The following is a 16365-nucleotide window of genomic DNA, read 5'->3' as shown; positions in this document are numbered from 1 at the left end:
ACTTTCATCAAGTGATTCTTTGACATACCACTAGATGGAGTCCGAGTATTACTTGTGGTACACATACGACAGTTTGAGAATCACTGTTGTACATTATTGTACACAATAAAGTATGATGCAAGCCTCCACCGAGAGGCTAAAGAACTTAAGAAAAATAAAAGAAAAGCATCTTTTTTTAAACCTGCTAAGGTAACTTCAGTTATGTCAAAAGCAAAATAGATCATTTTATAGTTCGTAAGTGAGAAAGTCTTGGGTAAGCAGAAAAATCCCAAATTTTTGGAGGGGGGTGTATGAGATACCTAGACTGTTGTATATCATTGTGAGAGACAAGAAGACAAACGTTTTTTGTTTTTTTTTCGCTTTCTAATATAAAAATGGGAGCAATCTATTCTGCCTCTAAATCACTTTAAAAATGCATTCAAAAACCATCAACAATACTTCATTTACGTTCCGTAACCTGTATAATAACCAAGCTGTAGCGACATTGTTATTGTAAAAGAGAACACTGAGAAACTCTTTCTCTAGCGTACTAACACATCTGTGTACTACGGTATTAGCTGTACAAGCTAACTATGGCAAGAGATAAGCGAGCTTCTACGTCAGCACGAAACGCGCTTGAGTTTGTAAGCACAACACAATGCGACAAGACACCAATTTGTACTGATTAAAAAACATGAACAATCATATTACAGCATCTGTAAAGTATTATTTCATGTTTTGTTTGTACACAGCTAGCCAGACAGCATGAAGTGCTGTGTGTATCATGATCAATATAAAGTGTGACTTACTCGATGGACAGTTGACTGTATGGTCCAGCTGGCCGGGGACTTTTTTCTCGGTTAATTATGGGTAAGCACTCCATTTCTGTCGAAATAGTATGGCTTAAAGTTCCACATTTTGCAGTTTCGATTCACTTTCACCTCATTCTCTATCGCAGACCTGGGCATTCTGCGGCCCGCGGGCCACATCCGGCCCTTTGGGCGTCCCTGTCCGGCCCGCGTGAGGCCAATCATAAATTACAAAATGAATTTTAAAAAGTGTCTATGTCGAGTGTGCAATACAACGATGCTGCTTTTGTTTTGAAAAGCGTTATTTGTATTACTTCCGTGTGGACGTATGCGCGTGTGTGATTGTGAGTGAATGTGAACAGCGGCAATCACAAATGACAAAATAAAGTTTAAAAAACATCTATGTCGTTCGTGCAATATAACTGTGCTGCTTTTATTTTGAAAAGTGTTATTTATGGGCGTAACCTGTAAGTGAAGGTGCACAGCGACAAGTGATGCACAGTTTACACCCGAGACGCTAAAAAGAGAAAAGTTGATGACAAATGCCGTGTTTTCAACAAGACATGGACTGCCAAGTTTTCATTACAGAAATTAAAGGTAAAGCCGTGTGCTTAATTTGTGGTACACAGGTTGCTGTGTTTAAAGAATATAATTTGAATCGCCACTACACGACGAAGCACGAGGAAAAATACCGTAATCTGTCTGATGAAGCGCGCCCAAGGGATGCTGATGTGTTGATGGTAAAACTGCAAACCCAACAAGGACTTTTTGCCAAATTTCACACCCCCAGAGATGCAGCTGTCAGGACAAGTTTCGTCATTTCTCACAAAATCGCCAGAAAAAGTAAGGCGTTTTCTGACGCGGAGTTTATTAAGGAGTGCTTATTGGACTCTGTTGCGCTGATATGCCGGAGACTTTGACTGTTTTTTGCTGGCTTTGGATGAGAGCTGTGATGTATGTGACACCGCCCAGCTGCTCATCTTCTTACGTGGGATAACTGCAGACTTTCAAATTACGAAGGAGCTGGCAGCCATGCAGTCAATTAAAGAGACAACCACAGGTAAGGACTTGTTCACATATGTAAATGCGTGTTTGGACATGTTAGGACTGAAATGGGACAAGCTGGCAGGTGTGACAATCCAATCCAATCCACTTTATTTATATAGCACATTTAAACAACAAAATGTTTCCAAAGTGCTGCACAACAATATTAAAAACAATATTCAAATATTATCCTTAGCTCCATCAATTACTGAATAAAAACAAAAAATAATTACATATAAAACCAATATAAAAAAACAATATAAAATAAATATGATTAAAAACGATTTTTAACAACAGATGGTTGTCCAAATCTGACAGGGAAAATGTTGGATAATGCAGGATAAAGTGACAGAAATTAACCCTGTGCAGAAATGGACATTTTTGCATTGTATTATACATCAGAAAGTGTTGTGTAAGACAGTGTTAAAAATAAAACCATCAAAAGCAATCTGCTTTTGTATTATGTTAAGTTAGGTTAAATTCAATGATTATTATTATTTATTATTATTATTATTATTATTATTTATTATTATTATTATTTTTATTATTATTATTTATCTTACAGTATATCAAAAATAATATTGAGCAAAATTTAATTGAAATATTGTCGGTGTGGCCCTCCAGCAGTGCTCGGGTTGCTTATGCGGCCCCCGGTAAAAATTAATTGCCCACCCCTGCATTAAACACATCTTCCAAGCATTTTTCATCATCTTTAAAAGTCGTCCCCCAACCCCCCAAAAAAGACGTGTGTTTTTGTCTCTCATAATGATTGTGAACAACAGGCAAAATTCCCCAAAAAACTGGCGTTCCCATTTAACAATCTCTAAGCGATCCATAAGGTTCATGCACTTTGGTGATAGCTTGCACATACTTTTGGATGCTTTTGTTCGTGGGTTTTTAAATTCTGGCTATGTTGTGACTTCACTGTGATGTGGATGTACCTAAAGGTAGCTTTGGACGTTTGGAAGAGAATGATGACACTTGTTAAAAGTCGCATCAAACTATGTACACTTTTCGACATTAGGTCAAGCTCTCAGGCATCAGGCTGTGAGGAAACAAAAAAAGGCAGAATAAAGTATTATTTTTATCTTAACGTAGAATGTGCATAATAACACCGACAGAAATTTGCAGTGACATAAATGCTGATTAAAGCAGCATTTTCTATGCAGAGATTTGAATTGATGGGTGAGTGTGCAGGTATTCCTAATGCTGTGATGGGTTGAATCCATATGTTATAGCGGTAACGACTTCAAAAGATACAGTATATTTAAACAATGTACATTTTCAAAAGATGCGTTATGATACATTTGGAGAACGTGGGGCATAGTGTCATTTGTAATCTGGAAACGCCTCAAACATCTTGCACAGACTAAAAAAGTGAGTTATGAACTATGGAGATGAGTTTGGATATGCGGAGACGCATATCCAATACATATTATCTGGACCACAAATACATTTTTAAAATGTAGATTAAAATCATCTTAGGTTCCCTTCAATAAATTAGTGTTTTCTTCCTGGTTATTTTTTCTTCAGTCTTTTGAATCTTTTGGATTAGGATAACAAATGCAACATTCTCAACTGTAAAACAGATTAATTTGCACTGATTCATTGTTTTCTAATGCAGTGACATTGTTCTTGGAGTTGTGGAAGAGGCGTCAGTCCCGTCTAGAGTACGAGTGGGATCTGGTGGACTTTGAGGAGGAGCAACAGGGATTGCAGCTCCGTCCGGAGTTTGAGAACAAGTGCACCTCACGCAAGATGAATCACATCACTCAGGTGTTAATGTGCACATGGAATATCGTTGTGATATTTATATATATTTTTATATATGTATGTATTTATATATATTGTGTATATTGATGTATATATATATATATATATATATATATCGGTATATATATACTGTGTATATATATATATATATATATATTAGGGCTGCAACAACTAATCGATTAAATTGATTAAAATCGATTATAAAAATAGTTGGCGATTAATTTAGTCATCTATGCTATGCGCAGAAACAATTTTTTAAATTTTTTAAATTTAAATTTTTTTATTTTAAATTAGGTTTTTTAATAAACGTTTATTTATAAACTGCAACATGTACAAACAGCTGAGAAACAATAATCAAAAATAAGTATAGTGCCAATATGCTGTTTTTTTCCCAATAAAATACTGGAAAGGATAGAAATGTAGTTTGTCTCTTTTATCCGATTATTAATCGAAGTAATAATCGACAGATTAATCGATTATCAAATTAATCGTTAGTTGCAGCCCTAATACATATATATATATGTATATATATATATATATAGATATATATAGATATGTGTATATCTATGTATATATATATATATGTATGTATATATATATATATATATATATACATACATATCTATGTATATATATATATATGTATATATATATATATATATATACATACATATCTATGTATATAAATATGTATATATATATATATAATGTATATATGTATATCTATGTATGTATATGTATATATATGTATGTATTTAAATGTGTGTGTATATATATATATATATATACTGTATGTATATAATGTATGTATATATGTATAATGTATGTATGTGTACATACACAGCACATTCTAGTAGTGCAATTAAGTATTAGTAAAAGTTACTGATGAGACACAGTGCTTAAATTTCCTTTCCTACCCACCTATAGGAGACAGAGTGGGTTCTTGACAGGACTACTACTGATGTAATGGGGAAATTAATTCTGTGCTGGGTCACTGTGTTATTCTGGGTAAAGGTAGTACTGAGTTTAATGTGGAAGAGGTGTTCTTGTGGTGCAGTGTGTAAGTATAGTGGATATTTTTGGAAAGAATCACAAGTTCCCTTTGCCCCATTACGTATGTTTTGACAATTGGGAACAGATCAAAACACCCAACAACAGGTCCTAATTGGTCCACATCCTCTAAGCCTGCCGTACTGCAGGTCTGCCTCCAATTTAAAGTGAATGGTAATTAAAGGAAACTTGTTAAGATGTTTCTTTTCAGGCTATAACAATAGATTACTGACTTTTTTTGTACACGCTTCTGCTTGCTTGTGCTATAGGAAATGGAGCCTTACTTACCAGTAACAAGCAAGTTTGCACGCGCAATTTTGTCTGGAGCCACTGTCCTGTTTTGGGTGAGCATTGTGTCATTGGTTAATACATTTTTTCATATCTTCTGTTCATTTTGTTTTTTCTTTCGTGCTGATGATCATCATCAACAGCAATCATGCGACCTGCTGTAATATTGGCTCTGCTATTTCCATGCTTCAGTCCACTTACCCTGCTTTGTCTTGTCTGTTGAGTGGTGCATTCACAATAAAACTCTGTGGTTTCTGGTGCTGTTATCTTGCAATCGCAATCAGTTGTCTTTCCATGTTGTCTCTTGTCTCTGTCCCAAAGCTGGGTCTAATCATTTCCTGCATCATTGGAGTGGTGGCGTACCGTCTGGCAGTATACACCACCTTTGCCAGCATCATAAAAGAAAACCAGGTGGACAGTGCCTTCATCACCCCGCAGTTGGCTACGTCTGTCACTGCCTCCTGCATCAACTTCATATTAATCATGATCCTCAACTTGATGTATGATAAAGTAGCTGTTTGGCTGACTGACCTTGGTAAGGGCCACAGCGAGATAGTGTTTCAGTCTTTTGGTGTTAGCTCATTTGGATAATGTCTGTTTTTTCACCTTTTTATTGTGACAGAAATCCCAAAGACACATGTGGAGTATGAGAACAAGCTGACATTCAAGATGTTCCTCTTCCAGTTTGTCAACTACTACTCCTCCTGCTTCTACGTGGCGTTCTTTAAGGGCAAATTTGTAGGCTACCCTGGAGGTTACATTTACATGTTTGGTGAAAGCAGCAAACTCAGGAATGAAGAGGTACCACATAAAACAGCACAATGAGGAGGTTCTTATTTCTGTCATTTATTTACTTTGTTTGGATCAGTGTGATGCTGGAGGCTGTTTGATTGAGTTGACCACCCAGCTGGTTATAGTAATGACTGGTAAACAAGTGTGGGGCAACATCCAGGAAACTCTGGTCCCGTAAGTACCGGTACTGTCAGCCACATAACGTGTGTTCAAAGGTTTAAACATGTGCTGCATACCACGTCTACTCTGTCTCCTCACTGTGTATATCAGGTGGTTAAAGAATTGGTGGACCAGTAGAGGAGCAAAAAGGCACCCGGAAAGTGTGTACACTCGCTGGGAGCAGGACTATGACCTGCAGATCTTTGGATCACTGGGACTCTTCGACGAATACCTGGAAATGGGTAAAATTATTTTTCGCAGCCAGTTTGGTACAGACACTAGAGTATAGTTCTTAGCAGTTGTGTAATGTTCCCCACCACAAACTTTGCTATGCTTTTGCAAAATAATAATTTGACATGTTGATTGACATTGTCAAAGAGTGTTTATTATTGTGGTTGTAGTATTTAGTGGCATAGAACTGCACCATTATAAACCATTACAATTTCTAATCAGATTAATTAAAGGGTTGCTGTGGAATAATTTTGATTAATCACAATTAAATATATATATTTTTTATTTTTATTTAGAATCATGTTTTTCTCAAGAAGGAAATATATATGCAGTTTAGGGCTGCAACTAACGATTCATTTGATAATCGATTAATCTGTCGATTATTACTTCGATTAATCGATTAATAATCGGATACTACATTTCTATGCTTTCCAGTATTTTATTGGGGGGAAAAACAGCATACTGGCACCATACTTATTTTGATTATTGTTTCTCAGCTGTTTGTAAATGTTGCAGTTTATAAATAAAGGTTTATTTAAAAAAAAAAAAAAAAGCCTCTGCGCATGCGCATAGCATAGATCCGACGAATCGATGACTAAATTAATCGGCTTTTATTTTTATAATCGATTTTAATCGATTTAATCAATTAGTTGTTGCAGTCCTCATGCAGTTAAAGAAAAAGTAAATTTTTTTCCCCAGACACGGTCGAAAATATGTAGTAGACAGCAAATTCCTTCAAACTGAGGCATCCACAACTACATGCATGGTTTAACACAATTACCCAAAATTGTAACAACATGTATTAATCAGAAAATACTAAATACATCAAAGATCCCCCTTAATATAATAATAATAATAATAATAATAATGGATTAGATTTTATATTGCGCTTTTCTATTATTAGATACTCAAAGCGCTCACAGAGAAATGGGAACCCACCATTCATTCACTCCTAATATGGTTTTTAAACACCTTTAACATTCTGTTCATGTCCACAAAAACCTGTTTTCATTCCAAACAAACATGTATCCACATTAATGTGGATCTATTAACTCCTCCATCTATTAACTCATTCATCCATCTTCTTCCGCTTCGGAAGAAGATGGATGGATGGATGGATAGATTAACTCCTTGTTGTTACTTTGCTATTCTAAAATGGAAAAAAGAGAACTCCTTCCTGCAGAGTGAATAATACTTCTGTTCCGTCATGTTTTTTAAAACGTGCTGTTTAGTGTCTTCCATACTGATTTGTTTGGTTCCGCAGCATGTCCATACCAGATCATCTTCCCATTTTGCATGTGCGAGGGTAACACTACTTGGACAGACTTCCTGGAATGTGTTGCTAGAGACATTTCAGAGATTTTGAGTCATTTTGCATTGCAAATGTTATAATGCATTACATTTTTAAATCAGATTAATAATGATGGAATAATCCACACTAACCTGTTCATTAATTAATGCATGATATTGTGGTTGCCATGTTAGTAGCTACATGATGATATGAGAAATAACACACTATGACACTACAACTACAATAGTAAAAATATATATATTGGGAAGAAAGGCTGCATTGTCTGTTCCTTGTCAGTGCAATTAAAGTCCGACAAAGAGCAATGTATCCTGTAGATGGTGCTGTTTCTTTCCTAATGACCCTTTATCCTCTCCAGTGGTCCAGTTTGGTTTTATCACACTGTTTGTGGCCTCCTTTCCTTTGGCACCCCTGCTGGCACTTATGAACAACATCATTGAGATTAGAGTGGATGCCTGGAAGCTCACCACTCAGTTCAGACGCCCTGTGGCATCCAAGGTTCACAGTATCGGAGCATGGGAGGAAATTCTCAATGGGATCGCCATCCTTTCTGTTGTAACCAATGTAAGCGGTAGACTCGATGTTTTTTTTGCTGTGCATCTCCTGAGTTTGACACGAGTAGCATACAACAAACGAGCTGTCACACTTAAGAAGTATTCTTGTCAAAAGAGCTGTCTCTTATGTAGCTTGCTGTCCTGTTTTTCAGGCATTCATTGTGGCCTTCACCTCTGATATGATGAACCGACTGGTGTACATGTATAGTTACCAACCTGATGGTCTAATGAGTATGAAAGGCTACGTCGCCCACAGCTTGTCTAGCTTCAAGATCTCAGAGATTCCACTGGCCCACAGCCCCGACGATGGGGATAATCCCAGCTGGTTCAACGAAAACATCACAAACTGCTGGTATGTGGACTTAATATTAAATTAAGCCATTGTTTATATTCTTAATATCCATTTTTGGTCGGATTTCAGAGTTGACTAAATTCTAATGCTAATCAATTTTGCAGGTACCATGACTACCGCTACCCACCAGGCCATGAGAATCAGTATACTCACACAATACTATTCTGGCATGTTTTGGCTGCCAAACTGGCTTTCATTATCATCATGGAGGTAACCTCTTTTTACACACATACACTATACATACACGGAAACAGAAAAGGCATTTGAATACATTTTCTATGAGTCAAAGGGGAACTGCACCTTTTTTGGAATTTTGTCTATCGTTCACAATCATAATGAGAGACATGACGATGGATGTTTTTTAATGCATTCTAAATAGTAAATAAATGTGATCAAAAGTCCGCTTACAATGGAGCCTATGGGAGCCGCTCAATTCTGCCTATAAAGCCCTTAAAACATCTAAACACCTCCATTAGAGTTTTATATACATGATGTAAGTATATATGTAATTTAGTAATGGCCACATTTATAATACATTTTAATATTTACAAATGTTGATAATTTTAAGCATACGAGGACATTAATCTAAAAAACACATCACGTTTCCTTTTTTTTTCTTCATCACTGATTAGTACTCACTGCAATCTTTATGAGAACCAACAATCATAAAAACATCACTTACTGTGCAATGTCTGCTGTCATTAGGATGCCGATTGCTAGGATATTCATTTATTCCCATTTAGATGAAGAATGTTTCATAATCCTTGCGAAGAAATGGGGTGGGGGGCGGCGCGGACCAGGCGTCCCTTTGTGTCGTTTTCCTAAATGGCATTGAATGTGTCCCAACTTGTTGGATTACATCCTCAGCCATCTACTTTTCAGGTGAGCGGCATGATTTATGATCTACAATAAACTTCCAAGGAGCAGGGAAGTGAGGAAACAGCAAACCACTCGATGATAGCGATATAACGATAGCGACACATGGAAGTGATCACGGCGCCGCTATAAATAGTTTGTCTGTATTAGCGCTTATAATAACAATGTCACTAATGCGTGGTTAATATTCAAGTCTGTAAATGTAAATGGAGTATTGTTGGTGCTTTTTGGGTGTTTATTTATTGTATTTTATTTTATTTGACCAGCAATCTGTTTAAGCAAATAACTAATGAACAAAAGATATTCCTTTGGCTGGTTTCTGCCATGTAGCAAAATGTAATATGTCCTATCTAAAGGCACACATGCATATTTAAAGTGACTCAATTCAGTCACTTTTCAGGGTGTAAGCCTGCAGCCTGGTTTTATTGGCCCTTGGCGTATTCAGGAAATTAATGTATTATTATTAAGCTATAGCAGGGATATTCAACTAAATTGTTTTGGATGTCACATTTCCAGAAAGCTACGGACCCGTTTTCTCCCTACAATATTAGTCTTATTTTGTATATTTCGGACAATGTCCTCTACAGTAGACATTTGATCATGGTCTATTTATTTTAGAGTTAGAGGAGTGCTCTTCGGTTTCTAAGAACCTTATGCAAAAAAGCTAGTCAAAGAGCATCTCTATGACAGCACTCAAGTGTTTTTAAGAATCTGCTTCAAAAATGTGTGTCTCGCACACGTTTTTTTAAACTGAACTTGCGGACCTCCAGTTGAATAATCCAAATGACGAAAAAGAGAGGACCTAAAATGGAACCTTGAGGAACACTACTAGTATAACTAAAGTTCAATAAATGACTACTGACTGCATTAGAATTAAATAAGCTACAGCATCACTAGTTACATAAATCACATTACGAAAAAAAAACTACCAAAAAGTAGAGAACTTAAAAGTTTTGCCTTGAGGAACACTTCAGTTATGTAAATCACAAGTTTGGACCCCCGGTGTTCTTTGTTTGTTATATATATATGTACAGTATATATATGTATGTGTATATATAAAGTATATATATATATATATATATATATATATATATATATATACAGTATATCTATGTGTATATATATATATATATATATATATATATATATATATATATATATATATATGTATATATATATATATATATGTATATATATATGTATATGTATATGTACATATATACGTATATGTATATATATACATATATGTATATGTATATATCAGTGACGTGCGGTGAGGTTCATGGCTGGTGAGGCACTGACCATCACAGTCAGATTTACAAACATATGAACCCTAAAGAGTATCTTATTCACCATTTGATTGGCAGCAGTTAACGGGTTATGTTTAAAAGCTCATACCAGCATTCTTCCCTGCTTGGCACTCAGCATCAAGGGTTGGAATTGGGGGTTAAATCACCAAAAAGGATTCCCGGGCGCGGCGCCGCTGCCGCCCACTGCTCCCCTCACCTCCCAGGGGGTGATCAAGGGGATGGGTCAAATGCAGAGGACAAATTTCACCACACCTAGTGTGTGTGTGACAATCATTGGTACTTTAACTTAACTTTAACTTTACACATACAAGCTGAAGCACACAAAAAAAGCACATTTAATAAAAAAAAAACTTTATTATGGTCTTACCTTTACTTATAAATGAAGTCATGCGCAGCTCCTTTTGAACAAAAGCATTGATAACTTGTTTATAGAAGTCTTCCTTATCTTTCTTCAGTTTTAAAAGTCTCTCTGTCTCGATGGAGATCTTCCTTTAAGTATTACCTCCTGCTTCGATTGAAAGTCCAGTTTAGAAAACTGTTTTATTTTAGATATGTAATCCTCCATGTTAATAGTCCAGGCAAGAGGAAAAAAATAAACGATCGCTGCTAACTGTTGCTGCTTGTTGTCACTTCTTCTGCAGCCGAGTAGTCGCAAGAATGATCTCTGGGATCACTAGCGCCTTCTACCACCAGTAGGCGGCATTACTGCGAGCCTCACACAGTGCGTCTTCGCAGCAGTTTTATGATTGCTCAGCACAAGAAATACGTTACACACATACAGTTGTTGACAAAATACACTGTACATTATATACCTCAGCTAACTAAACTATGGAAATGTATAATATAATTCATATAGCAATACGGTCTCACTGCACAGCAGGCCAGCAGTTAGCCGAGTCATTGCGCAATCCATGGTGAGGCTCAACTCAGTGACGTGCCTCAACTGGCTGGTGACTCACCGCAAGTCTCTTCTCAGTATTTGAATGGCAAATGTGAAAATTCAGCGATTTTGAATAAAAATCATCTAAAACTGGTGAAGTTAAATGGAAAATAACTTTATATTATAATCACTGGATACATATAACAATTTAATTATTTTTTTTTCTTTTTACATTTTTTTTCTTTCCATGATAGCACGTGAGGCCCCGCCTCACCTGCCTCCCCTGACTGCACGTCACTGGTATATATATATATGTATATGTGTATGTATATGTATATGTGTATGTGTGTATATATATATATATATATATATATATATATATATATATATATATATATATCAAAGTTAAAGTACCAATGATTGTCACACACACACTAGGTGTGGTGAAATTATTCTCTGCATTTGACCCATCACCCTTGATCACCCCCTGGGAGGTGAGGGGAGCAGTGAGCAGCAGCGGTGGCCAAGCCCTGGAATAATTTTTGGTGATTTAACCCCCAATTCCAACCCTTGATGCTGAATGTCAAGCAGGGAGGCAATGGGTCCCCTTTTTATAGTCTTTGGTATGACTCGGCCGGGCTTTGAACTCACAACCTCCCGATCTCAGGGCGGACACTCTAACCACTATGCATATATATATATCTCTCGACCTACAGTACAATGGATTAGTTTTAGCATCTTTAATGTACAAAATGATCAAAAGTGGTCCCCTCGCGTCCTTTAATTTCTTTGTAAGCGACCCTCGATGGAAGCTTTGGACAAACACATAAGCAGTTATGTGTCAGTCGCTCTGTTGTGTCAGAGCACAAGTCATCCCCAACCGATTGACTTGTATAGTTTAAGTAAGTGTTTAAACCACACGAAGTCCAGCTTTAACTCCAACAATCAAGACAAACCTTACTACACAACTTGAACATTAGATATGACACATCATTTAATAATAGCTTCATATATTCTTCTTTCTCCACAGCATGTCGTCTTTACGATCAAGTTTGTAGTCGCCTGGATGATTACTGACGTTCCCGCCGATGTGAAGTTTCGGGTGAAGAGGGAGCGCTACCTGGTCCAGGAGTATCTTCACCGCTACGAAGTGGACAAGCTGAAGAATCAACTCAACCAAATGAACGGATTGCCCACAAATGAGGTTTTGCCAAAGAGTCTCTAGCCCAACAAGCTGTAGCTCACTCAGCTAGATGTTCAACAGGAGACCACAGTGTGGCATGCCTGCTTCAGGTCCATTTGACCATCCCCTTTTTTGCTGTTTTTCATGAGTCACACACACAGAGCCTTTACAAAGGAGCCTAGAGGTCTACTCAGTCATCAGCTACCTGCTCTTAGCATGCTGAAACCTAGAACACTTGAATATACCTTTATATGTATGGCCTGTGCTGTAATTGACAATTATCACATTTTTGCTGTATGGAAGAAAAGCCATGTACTTCAGAACTATTTATTTTAAAAAGACCAGATGCCTTATTGTATGTCACTCATTAGTGTATGTGCGGCTGGATAAATGATTCCCAAAATATTTAGCCAGTTTTTACATTAATGGCCCAATCTACTAAAGATTTGCGTGTACTTAAACACGTGCAAACTTGATATCACACGCAAAGCTGATCTACTAAATGTCTGCATATAGGATTACGTCTCTTAAATTAGTAGAATAAGGAGCACAATCCATTTAGTGTGTCTGGCTTCATGAATATGCAGAATATACGCTGATCACCACAACGCCCACAATACAGTGAGGAGAAGGTGCAAATATAATTATTCAAGACGTGCAATGTGACTATCAAGGCTGATCACTGTTCTGCGGGTGCTGTTTTGCGTCGTTATATAACACGTCTGAAAAGTATGTGCAAACGTTACGCACACGTCTGTGAGAAAAGAGGTGCTCATGCTGCAAAGACAATGGACAGTGAATGCTCCACCCTACATACTGTATGTATGTCAAAAATATTTGGACTGTCAGAAATAAAAATATTAGAAATATTGTATATTCAGCAATATCATATTATAAATTTATAGCATGACTTAAGGGGCTGATTAAAACGGATTGAATTGATGCGTTTGGGTGTCTACTGGCGTTTTTTTAATGCCATTAGTTTTTTCATTTAGTAAATATATTATACTCTCCTAAATGGAAAACACGTCTTTCAATAAGCATTTACTTGCATTTTGGATCATTCAAGACTAGTGAATGTGCTTTTGTTGTGATGGTTCACTGCCTCCTTGCACAAGAGCACAATAACATGAGTGTGGAGGGTACATAATGCCAGTAGTACACGTGAAAACCTCATTTAAATAAGGCGGTTTGTGCCACTTTTTAAGAGTGTGCACAGTCTTTGTAGATCACACGCAACACGCCCACTAGTAGTACACGCAATTTTATAGTTTGCACACATTGTTTAGTAGGTGGTATTTAGATCATAGTAGATCAGGCCCTTACTCCGTTAATGCGCACAAATATACAACCTATGCCAGCTTTTATATCTATGTGTTGGTTCATTTTACAGTGCATCCGGAAAGTATTCACAGCCCTTCACTTTTTCCACATTTTGTTATGTTACAGCTTTTTTTCAAAATGGAATAATTATATTTTGTCCTCAAAATTCCACAGACATACCCCATAATAACAATGTGATTTTTTTAATTTTTTTTTAATTTAGCAAATGTATTAAAAAGTAAAAAACAACAAAAAAACAACAACATGTACATAAGTATTAACAGCATTTACTCAATAGTCTATTGATGCACCTTTGGCAGCAATTACGGCCTAGAGTCTTTTTGGATACCTATCTTTGTGTAGTTTCACCCATTCCTCTTTGCAGCACCTCTCAAGCTCCACAGGTTGAATGGGTAGCGTTGGTTTTCATTCAGGATGTCTCTGTACTCCACTGTATTCATCTTTCCCTCTATGTTGACCAGTCTACCAGTTCCTGCCGCTGAGAAACATCCCCACAGCATGATGCTGCCACCACCGTGCTTCACTGTAGGGATGGTATTGGCCTGGTGATGAGCGGTGTCTGGTTTCCTCCAAACATGATGCCTGGCATTCATGCCAAAAAGTTAAATCTTTGTCTTATCAGACCAAATAATTTTGATTCTCATTGTCTGAGAGTCTTTCAGGTGCATTGTAGCAAATGTTTACTTATAAATGGCTTCTGTCTGGCCACTATACCATACAGGCCTGATTGGTGGATTACTGCAGAGATGGTTGTCCTTCTGTCAGGTTGTCCTCTCTCCACAGAAGAATGCTGTAGCTCTGACAAAGTGATCATTGGGTTCCTGGCTAGACTAAGATGAATGCAACAATGTACAGAGACATCCTGAATGACAACCAAAACTTCCCATCCAACCTGATGGAGCTTGAGAGGTGCTGCAAAAAAGGAATGGGTTAAACTGCCCAAAGATAGGTGAGCCAAACTTGTGGCATAGTATTCAAAAAGACTTGAGGATGTAATTGCTGCCAAAGGTGCATCAACAAAGTATTGAGCAAACGCTGTGAATACTTATGTACATGTGGTTTCTTTTCTTTTTTTCTTTTTTTTTAAAATTTGCAAACATTTCATTAAAATCTGTTCCACATTGTCATTATGGGGTATATTGTCTGTAGAATTTTTTGGACAAACATGAATTTATTCCATTTTGGAATAAGACTAACATAAAATGTCAAAATGAGTGAAGCCCTGCGAATACTTTCCGGACGCACTGTATCCAATTGAATATTCTGTATGTCAAGTTTTAGGTGGAGGGCAAAAATATTGTTTAACTATAAGAAACTGAAAATAGTGCCTTTAAATAGCTTAATGCCTTTTTTTAGTCTGCCGCTATTATCACTGTGTTTTTTTCCCCCCAGCACCGACGGGTCATCTAAAGCGCCGACAGTTGACAAGTGAAAGCTCTGAGAGCAAAGAGATCCTTATTTAATGCTCTTCTATTTACCAACATGTCGGAGCTAATGAAAGCTGCTCACCCTTTTACGCAGCGGCTACACAACTTAAACATTACACATCAGCCATTTGCATGTGCAGGGAAGGAAACATACATGCTTTTTAATTTTTTTTTTTTTTTAATTCGCACAACGCACTTGATGAAAACCAAGTCTAAACATGCCAGTCTAGCTGTTGTCATGACGACACAGCATCTACTAGAGTGTTTTGTAGCAGCAATGTGACAATCTGTTCTTTGTGGGATGAGGAGTTTCACGGTTTTTGTACTTATGAGGGATATTTAATTTTATAAGGCTAAACAGAACAAAGTATTTAAAATGTATGATTTATTTAGTCAGTAAATCATATAATGTTTATTATCTCTTGAATTATTTACATGGTATATACCTGATTTTTTTTTTTACAGTGTTAGCAAACAAAGTGAACCAATTTGCTCTTATTTGCAATACAGTCATTTGGTTTTGTATTTTGTCATCATTTCCTGTAAATATGACAATAAAGTACAGTCCAACTTGTGTCAAGTGTTGCTCGTGTTGATTCTCAAATGTACTAGCTGAGGACATTGGTACACGCCAACATTCACACAACAGATGGCTGAGAGGATGCTGATTACTAGTCAGTGTTTTCTCACACTGAGGGTGTGGTTTACACCCAAATATGTTGGCATCGCTTTCTTACCTGGCACACAAACACATGGTAGGTTGGAAAGAGATTACTGTTTTTTTACCTACATTCTGAACACTTCACTGGTCCATCCATATTTGTTTCTCCACAGACTCCGCCCACTATCCACTACTTCAGGCCATGATGTTGCAGCCAGGTGTTCTGCTGCTGCCTTTTGTGAGTACATCCTCACCCTGAGCATTAGCAGTACAGCTACCTGTCCTATCCCTCAATACAGGAGCTGTAACAAAAAGTGGTCCTTTACCAAGAGAGTGAGACATGC

At 37.0% G+C, this 16365-nt stretch overlaps 1 protein-coding gene across 3 annotated transcripts in view; it reads left to right on the top strand.

Moving 5' to 3' along the window:
* Window positions 1-13597, top strand: part of ano5a (anoctamin 5a) — a 39476-nt gene extending 25879 nt beyond the window's left edge. For all 3 annotated transcript variants that reach the window (XM_061969676.2, XM_061969675.2, XM_072913948.1), the window contains 10 exons: window positions 3457-3608; window positions 4925-4999; window positions 5265-5478; window positions 5566-5744; window positions 5812-5909; window positions 6006-6136; window positions 7793-7998; window positions 8141-8340; window positions 8445-8550; window positions 12437-13597. In XM_061969676.2, coding sequence (XP_061825660.1) covers window positions 3457-3608; window positions 4925-4999; window positions 5265-5478; window positions 5566-5744; window positions 5812-5909; window positions 6006-6136; window positions 7793-7998; window positions 8141-8340; window positions 8445-8550; window positions 12437-12631 — 1556 coding nt within the window. In that variant the 3' untranslated portion in view covers window positions 12632-13597. The remainder of the gene's footprint in view (window positions 1-3456; window positions 3609-4924; window positions 5000-5264; window positions 5479-5565; window positions 5745-5811; window positions 5910-6005; window positions 6137-7792; window positions 7999-8140; window positions 8341-8444; window positions 8551-12436) is intronic.
* Window positions 13598-16365: the final 2768 nt, after the last annotated feature.

Source organism: Nerophis lumbriciformis, linkage group LG10 (genome assembly GCF_033978685.3).
Source record: "Nerophis lumbriciformis linkage group LG10, RoL_Nlum_v2.1, whole genome shotgun sequence".
NCBI classification, from domain to species: Eukaryota; Metazoa; Chordata; class Actinopteri; order Syngnathiformes; family Syngnathidae; genus Nerophis; species Nerophis lumbriciformis.
This window is presented reverse-complemented; position numbering and strand designations above follow the sequence as displayed.